Source organism: Impatiens glandulifera, chromosome 2 (genome assembly GCF_907164915.1).
Source record: "Impatiens glandulifera chromosome 2, dImpGla2.1, whole genome shotgun sequence".
In the NCBI taxonomy this organism is placed as follows: domain Eukaryota; kingdom Viridiplantae; phylum Streptophyta; class Magnoliopsida; order Ericales; family Balsaminaceae; genus Impatiens; species Impatiens glandulifera.
Window position 1 is genome coordinate 9,671,412 of NC_061863.1, and position 16,934 is coordinate 9,688,345.

Consider the following 16,934-nt stretch of genomic DNA (forward strand, 5'->3'; position numbering starts at 1 on the left):
TTTAAGAAACCCAACTTCATCTCTAGAAATAACAGGGTTAGATAATGTAAATATATAACAATGAAGTAGAATTTAATTAAGTTCTAGAGATTTATAAAATGTATAATATAATAATAATATAAACTAGAATCTAATCTTAATCATAATACATTACTAAATACAACATTATTCCAAATAAGGAAAAGTAAGTTTCAATATCTTTTACATTGACACATCAATTCCAAAATGATTTCTAAACCTTTCCAAAATTATGGCATAATCTTTAATTATATATATATTTTATGAAGAAAGTTGGCCATTTAAAAATAAAATAATAAAAGTCATAGTTTAAAATATTATTGATATGAAACGTTTAAACCAACGTGAATAATTTAAAGCCAATATAGATTTGTTCGAATAAAGAAACTATTCCATTAGCCGGATATATAATTTTGATATAATAAAAATTAATATATTATAGTTTATTAAATGAACTAATTTGTTACACTTGTTTGAAAATTTTAATTAATTAATTTAAAATTTTATTAAATATAAATTATTGGAGGAATAAGGTTTAATATCTTATAATTAAACTATTCAACTAATATAATTAAATGTATATAATTTGGTTCAAAATCTCTAACCTAAATTTAAATTTGTTTATATAATTTTGTAATTGATTTCAATTTTTTTATTTGTATTTATCTGAACTCGATTCTCCCGATTGCTCAACTCGAATAAATTTAATTTTAATTATTATCACATTTATTTATTTCAGATTAAATGAATTCAACACAAAATAACAATAAAATTAAATCATAAATTCATCTAAAAAAATTGAGTTTTAAAAGAAAAATACAAAACCTTACCAAAAAAAAAAATTATGAACGAGTTAACGGTTCTACTTTCAGGAATTTCAGGTCGACCCGATTTTAACATTTTATTAATCAAATTAAATTTGTCGACCTGATTTCGACTCGAACCAAAAATACATAACACCAATCTGATTTTTTCGTGTTTAGTTCCAATCGTATTTTCGTTCTTAGTCTTGATAAAGAGTATAATCGACCTAACATGTTAGTATAATCGAAATTAAATTTATCTAAAGAACCGATTTAATAATAAAAGAAAAACCTTTAAACCTATTTGTTTAGCTTATTCATAATTGTTTTAATCATAATTAATCATTCTAATAAAATAACTCAATCAAACCAGCACTAAAAATAAAAAAAAAGGAAGAAAAAGAGAGAAAGTGAGATGAAATTGGGTGGAGATGCTTTCTTTGATATCCTCTTCTAGGTTTGACACATGTCCATCTTTCTCTCTCTACAGCTTAACTCTACCAATTCTTATGGTGTATTTAATTTTATTTTTAATAACAGTACGACCTTTTACTTAATTTTCTAAACGAATTTTCTGGGTTCCCCTTTCTTCTTCTTCTTCTTCTTTTGTATCCAAAAAGATGAAATCTTGACCTTATTTCTACTTTCTTGATTTTTCTTTGTTACAGTGTAGTACCCTTCTTTGCTTCCATTGCTGCTGATGATGAAGATGATTAGGTATGCCTTTTTTACTTATCCCATTTCAGATTTCATTTCTTGGGTAATGCTTCTTGTTGACAATGAAAGAAAAAGACAGAGAGAATTCGAGAGGTTGAGATTGTTTACCCCAGATCCAGGGAACTCGAGCTTTCTGTGAAAAAGGGTTTTAATCTTTTTAAGGGTTTTCTTGTGATTCTTGAGATTTTCGTTGCCTTTTACACAAACAGAGTTTCTATTTCTTATATATTGAAGATCTCTGTTTTGATTGATTGATGAAACAGATGAAGAAAAACCCAGTTCAACAAGTGAAGTCAAATTGACGTTGGTGGATCTGATCTGCCTGTTCTTTTCTAAGTATGTTGAAATTCCTTCTTTGTTTTAGTTGCATTTGAGTGTTGGATTGAAGAATTTGATCAATTGGAGAAGAAAGAGAGATGATAGGGTGTGTTCTTATAAAGGGTTTGGAGTATAAATTCTACCATTTTTTACTGTTTAGATAGAGCTTTTAAAGGAGGAGGTGTGTTAGATGCTGTTTAGCTGTGACTATTCGAGTTTGGGTTTGGATTTGGATTTGGATTTGGATTCATAGATTTCAGAAAGAGGAAATTAGAGTCAACAATGGCAGATGATGTGAGTTCTGTTTCTGATCTTGATTCGGAGAAAGAAACTGTTAGCTTAGATATGATAACGAATCAGAAGAATTGTAAACGAGAGAAAGAAGAAGATGATGAAGAAGAAGACAATCTTTCGGTGGAAGGTGATCAGATTCTTGACAGTTCGTGTTCTCTTTCGGTTGTGAGTGATACTAGCAGCCTTTGTGGCGACGATTTCTTATCTTTCGACGTAGGGGAGGCGACGAATTCAATAGAATTCGAGAAAACTGTGGTGAAGCCAAGAAGTGATGAGAATGTTGATTCAGTGAGATCAAACGAAACAGTTATTGTATCGGGTAAAAGTGTTTTCGAAGTTGATTACATTCCCCTTTGGGGATTTACTTCGATATGTGGAAGGCGGCCTGAGATGGAGGATGCGTTTGCTACTTTGCCGTGTTTTCTAAAGATTCCGATTGAAATGCTTACTTGCGACAGTAATATCGTCGCGAACAATTGTTTGAGTCATTTAACCGGTCATCTATTTGGCGTTTACGATGGCCACGGCGGTTTTCAAGTAATCGTCTCATCTTTTTTATTTGAAAACAATAAGCAGTTTGTTTGTTTTCAGATTTTGAAAAATGTGTGAAATTTTTGTAGGTTGCAAACTATTGCCGGGAACGTCTTCATAATGTGTTGGCGGAGGAGTTGGAAAACGCTGTTTCGGGATCAGGAAATGCAAATTGTCAAGAGAAATGGAGAAAAGCGTTTAGAGATTGTTTCGTTAAGGTTGATTCCGAGGTTGGAGGTGGCGACGGTGGTGAGCCGCTTGCTTCTGAAACCGTTGGCACTACGGCAGTTGTGGCTGTTGTTTGTTCGTCCCATATTATAGTGGCGAATTGTGGTGATTCGAGGGCTGTTCTTTGTCGGGGAAAAGAACCTATGGCTTTGTCCGACGATCATAAAGTATGTACGAAACTAATGGTTGTTTGTCGTTTTGTTTCTTTTTATGTATTCAAGACTCTTTAATGTTGTTGGTGTGTTCTTTTGTTTAACTAGCCGAATCGTGAAGATGAATATGCGAGGATTGAAGCCGCGGGTGGGAAGGTCATACAATGGAATGGGCACAGAGTTTTCGGAGTTCTCGCAATGTCAAGATCTATCGGTAATGAGTTCTTACATTTAAAGTTTCCCTCTTAGGCCTTTCCATCTTGATTATTTTTTATATCATCAATTCTTTTGTTTAAATCATCGACAAAAATACTAAAAACGTCTTGAATTTCCATTTTAGAAAATATTTTTTCTTCATATATGTATGCCCTAATATCACTTTACCCAAAGTTTTTGGGTATTTTCAAATAACCTTGTTCCATATATAGATTATTGTAAATTGGGTAAATAGATATTAGAGGTATACATTTGTTATTTTGGTATACATTTATGGATGATTTAATTAATGTAATTGATTAGAGATGAATGTTGATATTTGAGATTAAACACAAATAATCTTAAACCGAACAAGGCGTTGAATTGTTTTCAAATAATCTTGTTGGGTATAGGTTAACCAAAGATTGAAAGAGGCCTTAAAACTGTATTTTTTGTGTAAAATGTAAAATAAAAAACTGTTTTGGTTTTGTAGGTGATAGATACTTGAAACCTTGGATAATTCCCGACCCTGAAGTGATGTTTATTCCTCGAACGAAAGACGACGACTGTCTCATACTCGCTAGCGATGGTCTATGGGACGTGATGACAAACGAGGAAGTGGTTGATCTCGCTAGAAAAAGAATTATCGTGTGGCACAAAAAGAATGGAACTACGCTCCCTTCTGAAAGAGGAGAAGGAATCGATCCCGCTTCACAAGCAGCAGCCGAGTATCTATGTAACCGCGCCCTTCAAAAGGGTAGTAAAGACAATATCACAGTTATTGTAGTCGACCTGAAATCCCAAAGAAAATTCAAGAGCAAAACATAACAGGAGGAGGGATTTCGCGAAATGGGTTGGTTTCTTTTCCTTGGAAAAATGAACATCTTATGAATTTTCGGTTAAATACAGTTGTAGCTATTGTGGCTGTGAATATTAGCTGCATTAAAAGTAGTAAAATTTGACAACTTTTATAGATTGTATTTGTTGATCTTGCCTCCTCCGAGTTAAGAGCTCTGCGAGGTTTGCGATTTCGCATTTGGTGCTTTTTTACCTTTGTGTGCCCAAAAATGTCTAGAAATACAATCTTGAATAATAGAAAACTTGAAAACTCGATTCTTTTGATTTCTTAATCGGTGTTTTGTTTCTTCTTGAATAGGAATTATGCCCGAATAGTTCAGCAAGCCGGGACGAAGAAGTGTCCACTTAACAGTATAATTGGCTTGAATTTAAGCTGGTTTCTTGTCCATTCTTTTAAGCTCACTCTTCACTTCTAGAAATATATACATTTGTAGTTTCTCAGACTAATGACAATCTTATTAAAAAGATATAAAAACACACATATTTGATTTTTAGTTATAATTGTTTTAATAATTTTTAGAGGCTAAAGTCATTTTTTTTTTGGAAAAATAAAAGAAATTCATATAAATAAAATACTTATAATAAATCTTAACAATATAAAAATGTTATTTTATTATACTCGATGTCTTTTATATAACATGAAAAATTTAATATTTAAATAATGTTATCAGGGGAGGATATAACATGAAAAATTTAATATTTAAATAATGTTATCAGGCAGAGGATGTTATCGAAAAGATGAAATGTTGATGACATTCTTTCACTTCAAAGAAGTCGAAACATGACGAGACTGTTGTTGATGTCTCATGTTTCATAGGTGGGATCATCAGATTTGGGAGCGACATTAGTTCAAGTATGAAAGAAGAGTTTTCTTCTACTTCGAAGGTTCATTTTGACAAGGTTCATTTCTAAACATAAACACAGAGATAGGTGAATAATCCACCTAAGGGCCGTGAAAATAAATAGTCTCTAGATAGAAATAAAAATTGAAATTTTTTTAACAGATTATGTCGGAAAAAATCTGTTGGAGGCATGAAGACGTGCAGATCTGGCTTATAAATAAAGTGCAGTTTCAAAACTTCAAAGAAGTCGAAACATGACGAGACTGTTGTTGATGTCTCATGTTTCATAGGTGGGATCATCAGATTTGGGAGCGACGTTAGTTCAAGTATGAAAGAAGAGTTTTCTTCTACTTCGAAGGTTCATTTTGACAAGGTTCATTTTGACCGAGTTTGTCCATTCGAGGTAGTTGAATCTAAACATAAACACAGAGATAGGTGAATAATCCGCCTAAGGGCCGTGAAAATAAATAGCCTTGGTCAGCCATGAAGACATAGTCCAAGTTTGGTGGATTAAACAGAGATAAAAAGTATTTAGGAAAAATAAGATAATGAAAAATAGAGATAAAAATACTTAAAAAATATGATATAATTGAATATTTGAGTTTTCCTCTCATTCACTATTTTCCATCATTAGAGGAGAACCAAAAATTGTGAATCGATTTTCTTCGAGATAGAAAACCTGTTCTGATATTATTAATCAAGATGATCAATATTTTATATATCAGAGCGTTCTTGAGCTCTAAAAAAAATTCCTTTTCAAGTGGCTGAACATTTAGTCGTGCAAGTAAATCAAAACATGAACGATCAGCAGCTGCCACTCCATCGTAGCTGCTTGTCAATGCTGTCTCTCACTCTGTTGTTTTTGTCGACTGGAAGCCCTCTTTTGCTACGGTTATTCCTCAACCGACATCAAATTGGATACTCGTTGTCATCAACATCTAGCGACACTTCGACGATTCAAAATCACTCGCTGTCATCAAAATACATTGACACTCCGACAATTCAAAACCACTCGTTGTCATTAGCATTCAGCGATATTTCGACAATTTAAAATTATTCGCTGTCATTAACACCAACGACACTCTAACGAAACGATTCAAAACATCTCGATGTCATCAACATTTTCTTTTAGGTGGTTGATATACCCACCAAAGCTCTTCTTAAGTAGGAATTTGAGGAACTATATGACAAGTTAGGCATTATTTATTACCCAACTAAGTGAATAATTGTCTATTCATCTTCTTTTGAATGGGTGCAATTAGCACTCAACTCAACATGTTTTTGTTTATTATACTTAATATCATATATATATATATTATACATTTTCCATGTAAATCATAAGTAAATATCTAAATAATGTTATCACTCTCAATCTTCCCTCTCAAAACTTGAATTTTTTACACAAGAAATAGGTCGTTTATTTATTTTTATGAAACTATTACTAAATAAAATTAAATTATAATTCTTCTTTATTTGATAATTCCTATTTTATCAATCACTAATTATAAAGTTAGATAAAAAAAAACTATTGATTTGACTTGATAAAAAATACTAATCCAAAAAATAAAATGAGATTTTGTATGCAGTGATAAAAAAAAAATTGTACCAAATATATTTTTTTCCTTTCTAATAACCGAATCCGGTATTGATGATAAAGAGGAGAGAACAAAATTTACTTATTTTTTGAAATGTTCATTTTCTTATTTCTAAAACCTCTTTTATTTCAACAATTTATTAAAACCTTGTTTATTTTCCCGAAATTGGGTCATTAGCACAAATGAAATTTAAATACATAATCTCGAAATAATGTTAAACTTAAAGAAGGTTTTATTTTGGAGTCTATTGTTTAGAAAATTTAATCGGGATTTCATTTCTTCTTAAATAGGAAATGTGCGACCATCCATTCTTCACCATTGTTGTACCCGAATAGTTCAGCAACCGCGATGAAGAATGTTCGCCAATAAACTGTCCACTTGACAGCAGAATCCTTACCATAAGTTGATTCCATTATTGGTTTTATTTTAGCCTGGTTTCTATCCATTCTTTTAAGCCACTCTTCACTGCAAGAAAGATATACAATCTCTAATTTAATTTCTAATTTCTCACATTAATAACAATTTTATTAAAACAGAAATCAAATTCATTGATCCCATTCTTTTTAACAATATTTTGTTTAAAATGTGAAACAACAAATAAAATTTTAAATATGTTGCAGCTGATTTGATGTTGGGTTTATTGTTTTTTTTTTTTACTGAAAATTCTCTACCAAATATAAAATTTTAATTTTAAATACAAAAGTACACTATAATAGTTTAACTAATTAATAATCCAAATAACCTTCATTTTTTTTTTTATCATTTTTTTTCAAATAACCCAACATCAAACAAGCTCTAAATCAAAACTAAGAAATGTTTCTTAAAGGGTTTATGATTACCTTGTTCTTGCATAATGTTTCCCATTCACAAGCCAGTGATTGACCACAGTAACATCATCCTGCCATAGAAATCCAAAAACTAGAATTTTGTCATAATCACTTTTAAAAATTGTCAAGAGTAAAAAGTGAAAATAATTTTGTTTTCATTTGATATAAAAGATGTAATTGAATTAGATAAAACATTTTTAGGTGAAAAATTAATGAAACAAGTAATTTTTTTTAATAAATTTTTAGTTCAAATTAAGACAAACTTTCTGATAACTTTTTCTAACAAAATTCCTTTCTTTCTTCTATGTACTTTCTCAAAAAGAAAAAATTGAAATATGAACAAACAATACTAGTTTTTCCTAGCATTGATTCTTTTTAAAGAAGAGAAAGTATACAAACCTGGAAATAAAGAAGAAGATTTGCTGAAGGCATTGTACCTCCAGTAAAGAAGTATCTAGTTATCCAGTCATCATCATTAACATCCTACAACCATAAAGGATATAACATAACACAAAAGCTATAAAATATACAAATAGAAACATTTCATTTCAAGAATCATTATGAATTGGTTTTTTACCTCAAAATGATAAGCAAACACCTTATGGCAGAAATAATGCACAAAGAGAAGACTATCTTCTTTCATCCACTTAGATATCTTCTTAAGAAGATCTCCATAGTTCTTCATATGCTGTGCTCAATAACACCCATCATCAGATATATATACAATGTTTTCGAATCGTGAAATGAATATTGTGATGTATATATATATATATACCTCAAACATTTCTATGGATAAAATTCGGTCATATGTTGCTTCCATTTCAAATGTGCTTATATCTGCAACTATGATCTCCAAATTCTGCAACTTGAGGTTTCTACAGAATGTAAAAAAAAATAGTGATTCATGACTCATTCAAAGTATTAAACAAGTCTTATAGATATAAATTGTCTGTTTCATAATTTAAAGGGCAAATTTGTATAGTAGTATAAACTCTTAAGAGTTTGTGTCAACATTTGTACATATCACTTAATATACAGGGTAGAACACCCCCTGGTTAACTAGAGTTCATTTTATAAAAGAAAATTATTTCAGATTACTTCTTCTTGCTTGTTGAGCTTTCGTTTGATTGTTGATGAAATCCTTTAATCTATTATAAGTTCTATAATGAGTTAGAAGTTATATAGACTTTTGTTTTTCAAGATTTTCAGATTTTTCAAACTGATCTGGACAAAACACCTATGAGAAAGACAATCATGAAAGTGAACAACGAATAATCAGCTTACTACTAGAGTTCTCGAGTTGATTTACTGTTTGTTTGATGTGTTTTTCTTATTGGATTAAATCAAATTATCCAAATAATCCAACATCCCATGATTCCCATCAAACCATCAATTCTCCTATCAAATCAAAATACTTCCATTTCTTTATAATATGTTTTAAAGCATCAAACAACAAATTAAGGGAATTTGGGTCTTTTGATCCAACCAATTAGATTAATTATATTAATCTAATTTTCCATGGTTTACAAGCATTTTTACAGTCAATTATATTTCTCCTAAAATAACATGTTCAGGAAAAGCATCACATGAGGAATGATAAACTTCAAGAATGATTTCTTGAAAGCATTTTCAAACTGCATGTGATTATTTTCATTCTGTCAAGGTTTTTCTCCTCTAGAGAATTTGAGCATGTGATTAATGGTTATATAGTTTTACACATTGATAAATGAAGTAATAGTCTGTTTAGGAATTAAGTGCATTTGACCATAAACTTCTTTTGAGCATGAAGTTAATGTTTAGAAAGCTTTACACATTGATAAGATGTATAATTGGCTTGCATCAGACAGAACATGACTTATCTAAGCAGTTATTGAAGAAATTAAAACTTAAAATTACAATCTTACCCAGATTGCTCGTCAATATATGCCTTTTGTGTTGTTGAGTTGCAAATTCCAGTAACCTTGCAATTACTGTACTTTTTTGCAATATATAGGGAGAGAGATCCCCATCCACATCCAACATCAAGAACAGTCTGTCCATCTTTTAGTTGTGCTCTATCACAATATAACTCCAACATAGCCTTTTCAGCATCATCTAAAGTGCTGGATGCATCAGAAAAGTAGCAGCTACTGCAGAATTGTTCAAAATATCAATAATATTAACACTCTGAAATCATCAATTAGCAGGCAAACAGACAAAAATAATTTATATGAGAATTAAGCGAGTATTTATAACAATTTACTTCCTTTATCAGTGTCTACAGTTCTGTTAGATATGATTTGTTTATACATAAAAATTATTTAATATCAGTGGGTTGGGCTAAGGGTATTTTAATCTTTGTGACTTGATGTACTTATATGTTAAAGGAGTAATGCTCTTGTGTGGGGCATGTGTCTCCCTCGTTTTTTTTTTTCCTGTTTTTGTTTGTGTGAACCACATTTATAATACACTTTTTGGAACTAGATCTGGGTTTGGATGAAAAAACATTTACAAATTTCTTTGAAAACAATGTTTTTTTTTGAAGTATCTAGTCCGGATGTTGATTTAGATGAGTTTATGTTCTTGTTCATAAATTAGTTAGACATATATTTATAAATTCATTGACATTTTCTCGCCAGCCCTGTCTTCAAAAAGTCCAGATAACCTAGTTTATTTGACCCATTTGTTCCTCGATAATTTATAAAATATGTGACTTCTTGAAGATGTAGGCATTGTCATTAGTTACCTATTTTCTATTGATTTAGATTAACGCATGTTTGTGTGATTTCTCAACAAATTCACACAACTAAATTTTAAGAAATGAATTACTCAATGGTTAAACTTCAAAACACAAAATTACAAACACAAAAAGCAAGATAAAAGTCAATCAGAACTAGAAATGTTAACTCACGAAAATAGGAAGGAAATTAAGATATTTAATATTGGAATAGGAAGGAAATCCAATAGAATAGGAAGGAAATTAATATATTATTTGATATTGATCTCCTTCCTATTAAGCTTTGATATTTTTTAGTATCAAGAGAAATACACAATATTCTCAAACAGTCCTTAAAAGTAGGACTATTCAGTGTTGACTGGGCATACTCTATAACAAATCAAGTCTTTGTGAATGATTTGGCAGGTGTTCAAATCATGTTAAGTTATGACAAGATTATCAATCATTAGATTTCACTGTTAAGCTACTCTTCATGGAATAAAAAAGAAGTTTCAACTTGCCTGTATTTGAGATTATTTCCAAGAACAAGCTTGAAAAATGAAGTAGGAAGTTCATAATGCTGAGATTTTGCCGCATCAGTCTTGACAGCTATCGGCATTTCCTTTAAAGCTACAAGAACACAACAAAATATACATAATTCAATAAACGATGGTTTAAATTAATGGAAACTGACTTAGATCTGAAATCCTAGCGATTAAGAACAACAACGACAACGACAATTGTTAATTAAACTCAAATCTGATTACATCCTTACAATACAGGACACATACTTATGAGTTATGAAGTAGAATGATGAAAATTGAGAGAGAATAGAATGATACAGTGAAGGAATTGGATGAGATCGGAAAGTTGAAGCTCAGATGAAGGACGGTAACCGGTACGGAGACGACCGGCCAATAGCAAACGAGTAAGTCTTCTGATAACAGCATCCGGTAGCAGATTGCGCTCCAATGAAGCTAACATCATCTTTACCGTAGCATCGTATGGTAGCTGCACCAGAGAATTCATCGCTTTCTCCTTCAAGAAGACGATTATTCAAAGCTAGAAGATAACTATGGAGCGCGTATACAGAGAATAGAGATATGAATAATAATATGATGATTTATCAGTCACCTTTTTCCTGTAACCTCTGTTAAGGCCTTGTTTGGATTTTGTATAAGGTAATTAAAATTTTGTATTATTGGTAAAAATACTTAAAATAATATTAATATTTAATAAAAAAATATAAATTACTTTAGCTAAATTGATTAATTTTATTTTATTTTATTTATTTATTTATTCAAATAACTCATATCAAACAAGGCAAAATTATTATTTCGTCTTTTTTTAATAGTACGGAGTGCTGGCGAATTTATAGCCTCCTAATATTTTGCTGTTTTTTTCTCCTTATATGGTTATAGTCTGTTTGGTAAAGCAGCTCCATCAACGCAAGCTAATTGTTGGTTTTAACCCTTTATTAGAGGCATGAACCAAACGACTCTTTAAAAACATTAATTGCTAATATATATATTAAAGGAAATAAAAGCTCAGTTATACATATGTATGCAATAATAATTTTTTTTATTGGAAAAACGGATTAATGTCTTCTCATTCAAAAAAAAAAAAAAATGCAAAAGAGTGAAAAAAAAAATACAAACGTTTAAGATCAGGTATAGATAATTTCTAAATTTGACAATGAAACAATAATTGAATAACAGAGAACAACAATCAATTAGCGCCTAAAGTGTTTTTACTTTTATTCTAATTGTGACATTCTCAAACGAAATATTTCATATCTGGCAAAGCTTTCTATTCTCTTCATTCCTTTCGATTCATTTCTAACATTGAATGAGTGCATTTCCATCTGAAGTTATATATATCTCTCCAAATATCTTCAGCGGTTCTACTTCTTCTACTATGAGGTTTTGATTTTTTTTTCTTTCTAGATATTATAGATTATTGCTACATTTTAACATACTTATATAGAAGAAGGATCTTCCTTTTGCTTTATTCTTCATCCACTCTTGAATTTCTTCCCATATTCTTGAAAATTGATGATGTTCATGTTTGTAGTATACATCCTTCAGATTTGTATTACAAAAGAGCATTCCCCAAATAAATGGTTTATGCTTTCCTCAACTCCTGAATATAGAACACAGTTGATATTAGGAATGTTTATGTATTTTCGAATTCTGTCTTTTGTTGTAATCTTTTCCTGTATACCAGCCAGAGAATAAATTGGTGACGAAGAATAATCTTTGGAGACCATACAACATTATGCCAATCTACCTCCTGTCCTCTTGTTCTAACCATTTCCCATGTCTTTCCTATAATAAACTTCTCATTGCTTTCTGTTTTCCAGCATATTTCATCATTACTTTCATCGAGTTGCTTCTGCCTCATTAGGTTTATGATTCTATCACATTCTGTAATACGCCTCAAAAATGAATCACATTAACTTCATAGACGTCTTTAAATGAGTACTTGATGTATTCTCTTCTAACTCTGTTTCCTTGCATTTCTTCTTTGAATATAATGGGAATATTATCCAGGCAAGGATCATGCCAGAATAGTACCCATATTCCATTTTCAATTGTGGTTTTTCACCATTTGAAAGACATCTTTTCTTGTTTTTAGAATTTTCTTCAATGACCATGTCATTTTTTCATTGATGCTTCGTGTCTAGATACTCTGCCAATAATAAAAATTTATATTATTAAACATTAGTTTATTTAATTTTTATTTATTAATAATATTAAATATTTTTAAATTTAATATTTATTAATTAAATATTTATTTATTTTTTCTATTTTTTTTATCAATTAATTAAACTATTTATCTCATTTTATATATTTATTTTTTCTCTATTCTTATATTTTATATTAGTATTTGATATTTGATTTTTTTTTAAAAATTTTTTCCGGCTGTGGTGTAGTGGTAAGTACAGCTGAGTTCAAATCTCACAAGACGCGTAATTAATAATTGGATTTTTATCTTTTGTCTAATTTTATCCCCTCTTCTAGCCTAGCGGCAATAAGAGGTGGATATCAATCCTAAGTTCCTGGGTTCGAGCCCGTCAGGCGGCAATTTCTGCGTCTGGTTAAATGGTTAAATGTGTTTGCAGACTAATTACTTAATCTGTTGTCCTATTTTAATCCCCTTTTCTAGCCTAGAGGCAAAAAGAGGTGGATACCAACACTAAGTTCCTAGGTTCGAGCTCGTCAGGCGGCAAATTCTACGTCTGGTTAAATGGTTAAGTGTGTTTGCGGGCTACATACTTAATCCGTTGTCCCATTTTTATCCCTCTTCTAGACTAGCGACAATAAGAGGTGGATACCAACCCTAAGTTCCCGGGTTCGAGCCCGTTAGGTGGCAAGTTCTGCGCCTGGTTAAATGGTTAAGTGTGTTTGCGGGCTACATACTTAATTCGTTGTAAAAAAAGAGAGGTGAATATCAACCCTAAATTCTTGGGTTCGAGCCCGTCAGACAGCAAGTTATGCGTCTGGTTAAATGTTTAAGTGTGTTTGCGGGTTACACACTTAATCTTTTGTCCCATTTTATCCCCTCTTCTAGCCTAGCGGCAATAAGAGGTGGATATCAACCCTAAGTTCCTGGGTTCGAGCCCGTCATGCGACAAGTTCTGCGACTGATTAAATAGTTAAGTGTGTTTGCGGGTTATATACTTAATTCGTTATCCAATTTTTAATTTTTTTGTCTTATTTCTATATCAATATAAATTATTTTTCTGTTAAAAAATACTTGAATATTATAATGTATAAAATAGTTTAATATTACTTTTCCTACAAAATTTAAAATCTAAATCAAAGATTAAATAAAAAAATTAGTAATTTTATTTTTGTTTATATTAAATAAAATATAAAAAAATCTTTACAAAAATATTATAAAACAAAATTTACAAACAAATTGTAACATAAACTTATATTTAATTATAAATTGTGTTCTACTGTAATGTTTTTGTGGAAAGATTTCTTTTTTGTTTTCTTTAATATGAATAAAAATGAATTTAATAGACTTTATATTTTATCTTTGATTTAGAATTTAAAATTTTTAATAAAAATAAATATTACAATAAATTGAACTATTTTATGGTTTATAATATTAAAATATTAGTCTCTAAAAACACAATTTTAAAATAAGATATAAAAACAAAATATATATATATATATATATATATATATATATATATATATATATATATATATAAAAGAAAATAAATTAATAAATAAAAAAAAGTAAAGAGAAAAAATAAATATTAAATTAATTTTTTTTAACCATGTTAGTTACCAGATAATAGATGAGTCAAATTTTGATTAGTTATTTAAATTTAACTAACTTAGTTGTAACTAACTTAGTTGAATAAGTATATACGTTTAGTTAAAAAAAAATTAATACTAAAATTATAAATGTTTGTAATTATTTTATAAATAATTTTATTTAAATTAGATCTTTATTTTTTTATATATTTTTAAATTAAATATTTTATAAAATAAATATTGAATTATCAAATTATAGCTTCTTGGACCATCTCCAACCTTCACCCCATTTTCATCTCCAAAATGCAGTAAACGTCACATCAAACAGTAATTCATCTCCAACCCAAAAACCATTTTCAAACTCAAAAGAATATTCTTTTTTACACCAACTTTTTAACTTTACTAATATTATCTATATATTTATCAACTTTATAAATTTAACCTCAATCTTTTCTCATTTGTTTATGAATTTTTTTTTTATAAATTAATAATTCATACACATAAATATAATTTAATAATATTTTAAACAAACAAAAATTATAAAATAAAAATTATATTAAATTAAATATTATTAAAAAAGAACTTACACAAGTACAAATAATAAAAATGATATCAATTCTCGGAAATCAAGATCAACCAGATCCATTCGCGACGGGTACATTTTCAGGATATTTCAATAATCTTGGAGGAATAATCTTGGAGGAAGTGATGCTAATTTATCAGATTATTAATTATTGTATTATTTATGTTGTAATTTTAATTATTGTATTATTTATGTTGTAATTTTAATTATTGTATTATTTATGTTGTAATTTTAATTATTGTAATTTTTATTTTTAAGTATTGTTTTAGTAATTTAAGTGTGTTTTTTAAATTTTATAACATATAACGAATTATTATTATTTTATATTTTTTGAAAATTGTTAATTTTTTTATCAATATTATTTATAATTATAAATTTATAATATAAATAAATAAAATTATTAAATACTTAAATAAATTATAAATAAATACAAAAAGATTATAAATATATAATTAAATAAATGTTTAATATAAAAGAAAACTTAAAGAAAAATTTAATTAAAATAAAAAAGTACAAGGACCTTTTCACATATTTTGGATAATTGCAGGCAGGCATGAACATTCTTCCGCCATATATGGCGTCTTCTTCCTCTAGATATGCCGGAACTTCATTTTGGCGGAGGATTTGGAGGCCGGTTGGAGGAGAATGGGCTACTGCAAACCCAGGTTTGCAGTAGGGTTAGAGATGCCCTTAGTAGATCAAATTGAGATTACGGACTTTTTTTTTGTAAACTTCAAAATTTGAGATTTTTTATTGTTAAAATTATACAAAAACGATTTTTTTTTCTTAACGGTTTCAAATACCGTTAAGTTTATCTACGTAATATTTATAAATAAAATATAAATAAAAATCATATCACTAATTTAACTATCGAATTTTAGCGAATTAAGGGTTTAACTATCGAATTTCAAAAAATTGGTAGTCATAACACTCAATTCGTTGAAATTCAATAATTAGTGATATTAATTAATTAATTAATTAATTTATAAATGTCACTTAAATAATAAATTAATACAAAATTTCATTTTTTATAACTTTAAGCATAAAAAAACTTAGAATGTCAAGTTTAAAAATAGAGGTATGAAATCTCAATCAACGTTAACAATGAGTTCCAATTAATTTCACATTAAAATAAGGAAGTGAGCAACTTTTTATCTAATTGTTTAAGTTTTACTTTATCCCCTATTCAATTATTGAGATTTAATTTTTCTTAATTCAATTTTGTTAACTTAACTTTCTTTTATTAAAATAATAATTTTATTTAAATAAAAATAAAAAATAAAAGTTATATCTTATTAAATAACTATAGAATTCAATTACAATGTCATCAAAATAGTTTAATGATAAACAAATAATTAATAATTTAATATACATTTGTTCAACAACTTAACAATTATTTACATAGAAAAATGGATCTATTATCTTATCTCATCTTCCTTTTTGGATGTATTATATTAGGGCTTGTTTGATATAGTTGTCTTTTTATTGGAAAAATTATTTGATGAAAACTGAATTATGTAGGCTAAATAACTAAAGTAAATTTACAACTCTTTAATAGATCCATATCACTTATTAAGGAAGAATATACAAATCTTAGTGGCATTAGTTTTATATGATAGAGAAGTATGAACCTCTCAAGATCAAATAATAAGTCTTATGTTTGTAAAACTATTGTCATAAATAAATTTATGAAAATCAATTCAATTCAACTTCTACCCCTTAGTATTTTCATTTTACATAAAAATTATTCAATCTCACTTCAAAGTTCAAACTCTAAAGAATCAATTTTCCCACAAATCCAGGCAATTTCTTCTTTGATGTCAACCAAATTCCATTTTTACTATCCTTCATGCTTCATCAACTTTGAGTCAAATATGTCATTAACTACCCTTTTACACCCATAGAACAAAGATAAATATGTTATACAAATTCTTCAAAGTGACAAAAATGGGAAAAGTTAGGTGTGTTAATTAATGATTTTTCTAAAATAAAAAAAAAAATATA

At 28.8% G+C, this 16,934-nt stretch overlaps 2 protein-coding genes across 4 annotated transcripts; one reads left to right on the plus strand and one right to left on the minus strand.

The window, feature by feature from the left end:
- The first annotated feature begins 1,307 nt into the window (after positions 1 to 1,307).
- On the plus strand, positions 1,308 to 4,311 carry LOC124926644 (probable protein phosphatase 2C 6). Of its 3 annotated transcripts, XM_047466914.1 has the most exons (7): positions 1,308 to 1,360; positions 1,490 to 1,538; positions 1,802 to 1,874; positions 2,017 to 2,687; positions 2,771 to 3,076; positions 3,170 to 3,275; positions 3,750 to 4,311. In XM_047466914.1, exons 4-7 carry the CDS (start codon positions 2,139 to 2,141, stop codon positions 4,082 to 4,084), a joined length of 1,296 nt encoding a protein of 431 aa, XP_047322870.1. In that variant the 5' UTR covers positions 1,308 to 1,360; positions 1,490 to 1,538; positions 1,802 to 1,874; positions 2,017 to 2,138; the 3' UTR covers positions 4,085 to 4,311. The 3 variants fall into 3 exon arrangements, with proteins under 3 accessions (XP_047322870.1, XP_047322869.1, XP_047322868.1); XM_047466913.1 differs by lacking the exon at positions 1,308 to 1,360 and having other exon boundaries at positions 1,372 to 1,538; XM_047466912.1 differs by lacking the exon at positions 1,308 to 1,360 and having other exon boundaries at positions 1,372 to 1,538; positions 1,802 to 2,687.
- A 2,377-nt stretch (positions 4,312 to 6,688) lies between these two features.
- Positions 6,689 to 11,165, minus strand: LOC124925835 ((S)-coclaurine N-methyltransferase-like). Its single transcript, XM_047465947.1, has 8 exons — positions 10,916 to 11,165; positions 10,595 to 10,703; positions 9,283 to 9,507; positions 8,154 to 8,253; positions 7,956 to 8,066; positions 7,778 to 7,861; positions 7,391 to 7,449; positions 6,689 to 7,016 (listed from the first exon to the last, which is right to left on the minus strand). Exons 1-8 carry the CDS (start codon positions 11,100 to 11,102, stop codon positions 6,824 to 6,826), a joined length of 1,068 nt encoding a protein of 355 aa, XP_047321903.1. The 5' UTR covers positions 11,103 to 11,165; the 3' UTR covers positions 6,689 to 6,823.
- Between the last annotated feature and the right edge of the window lie 5,769 nt (positions 11,166 to 16,934).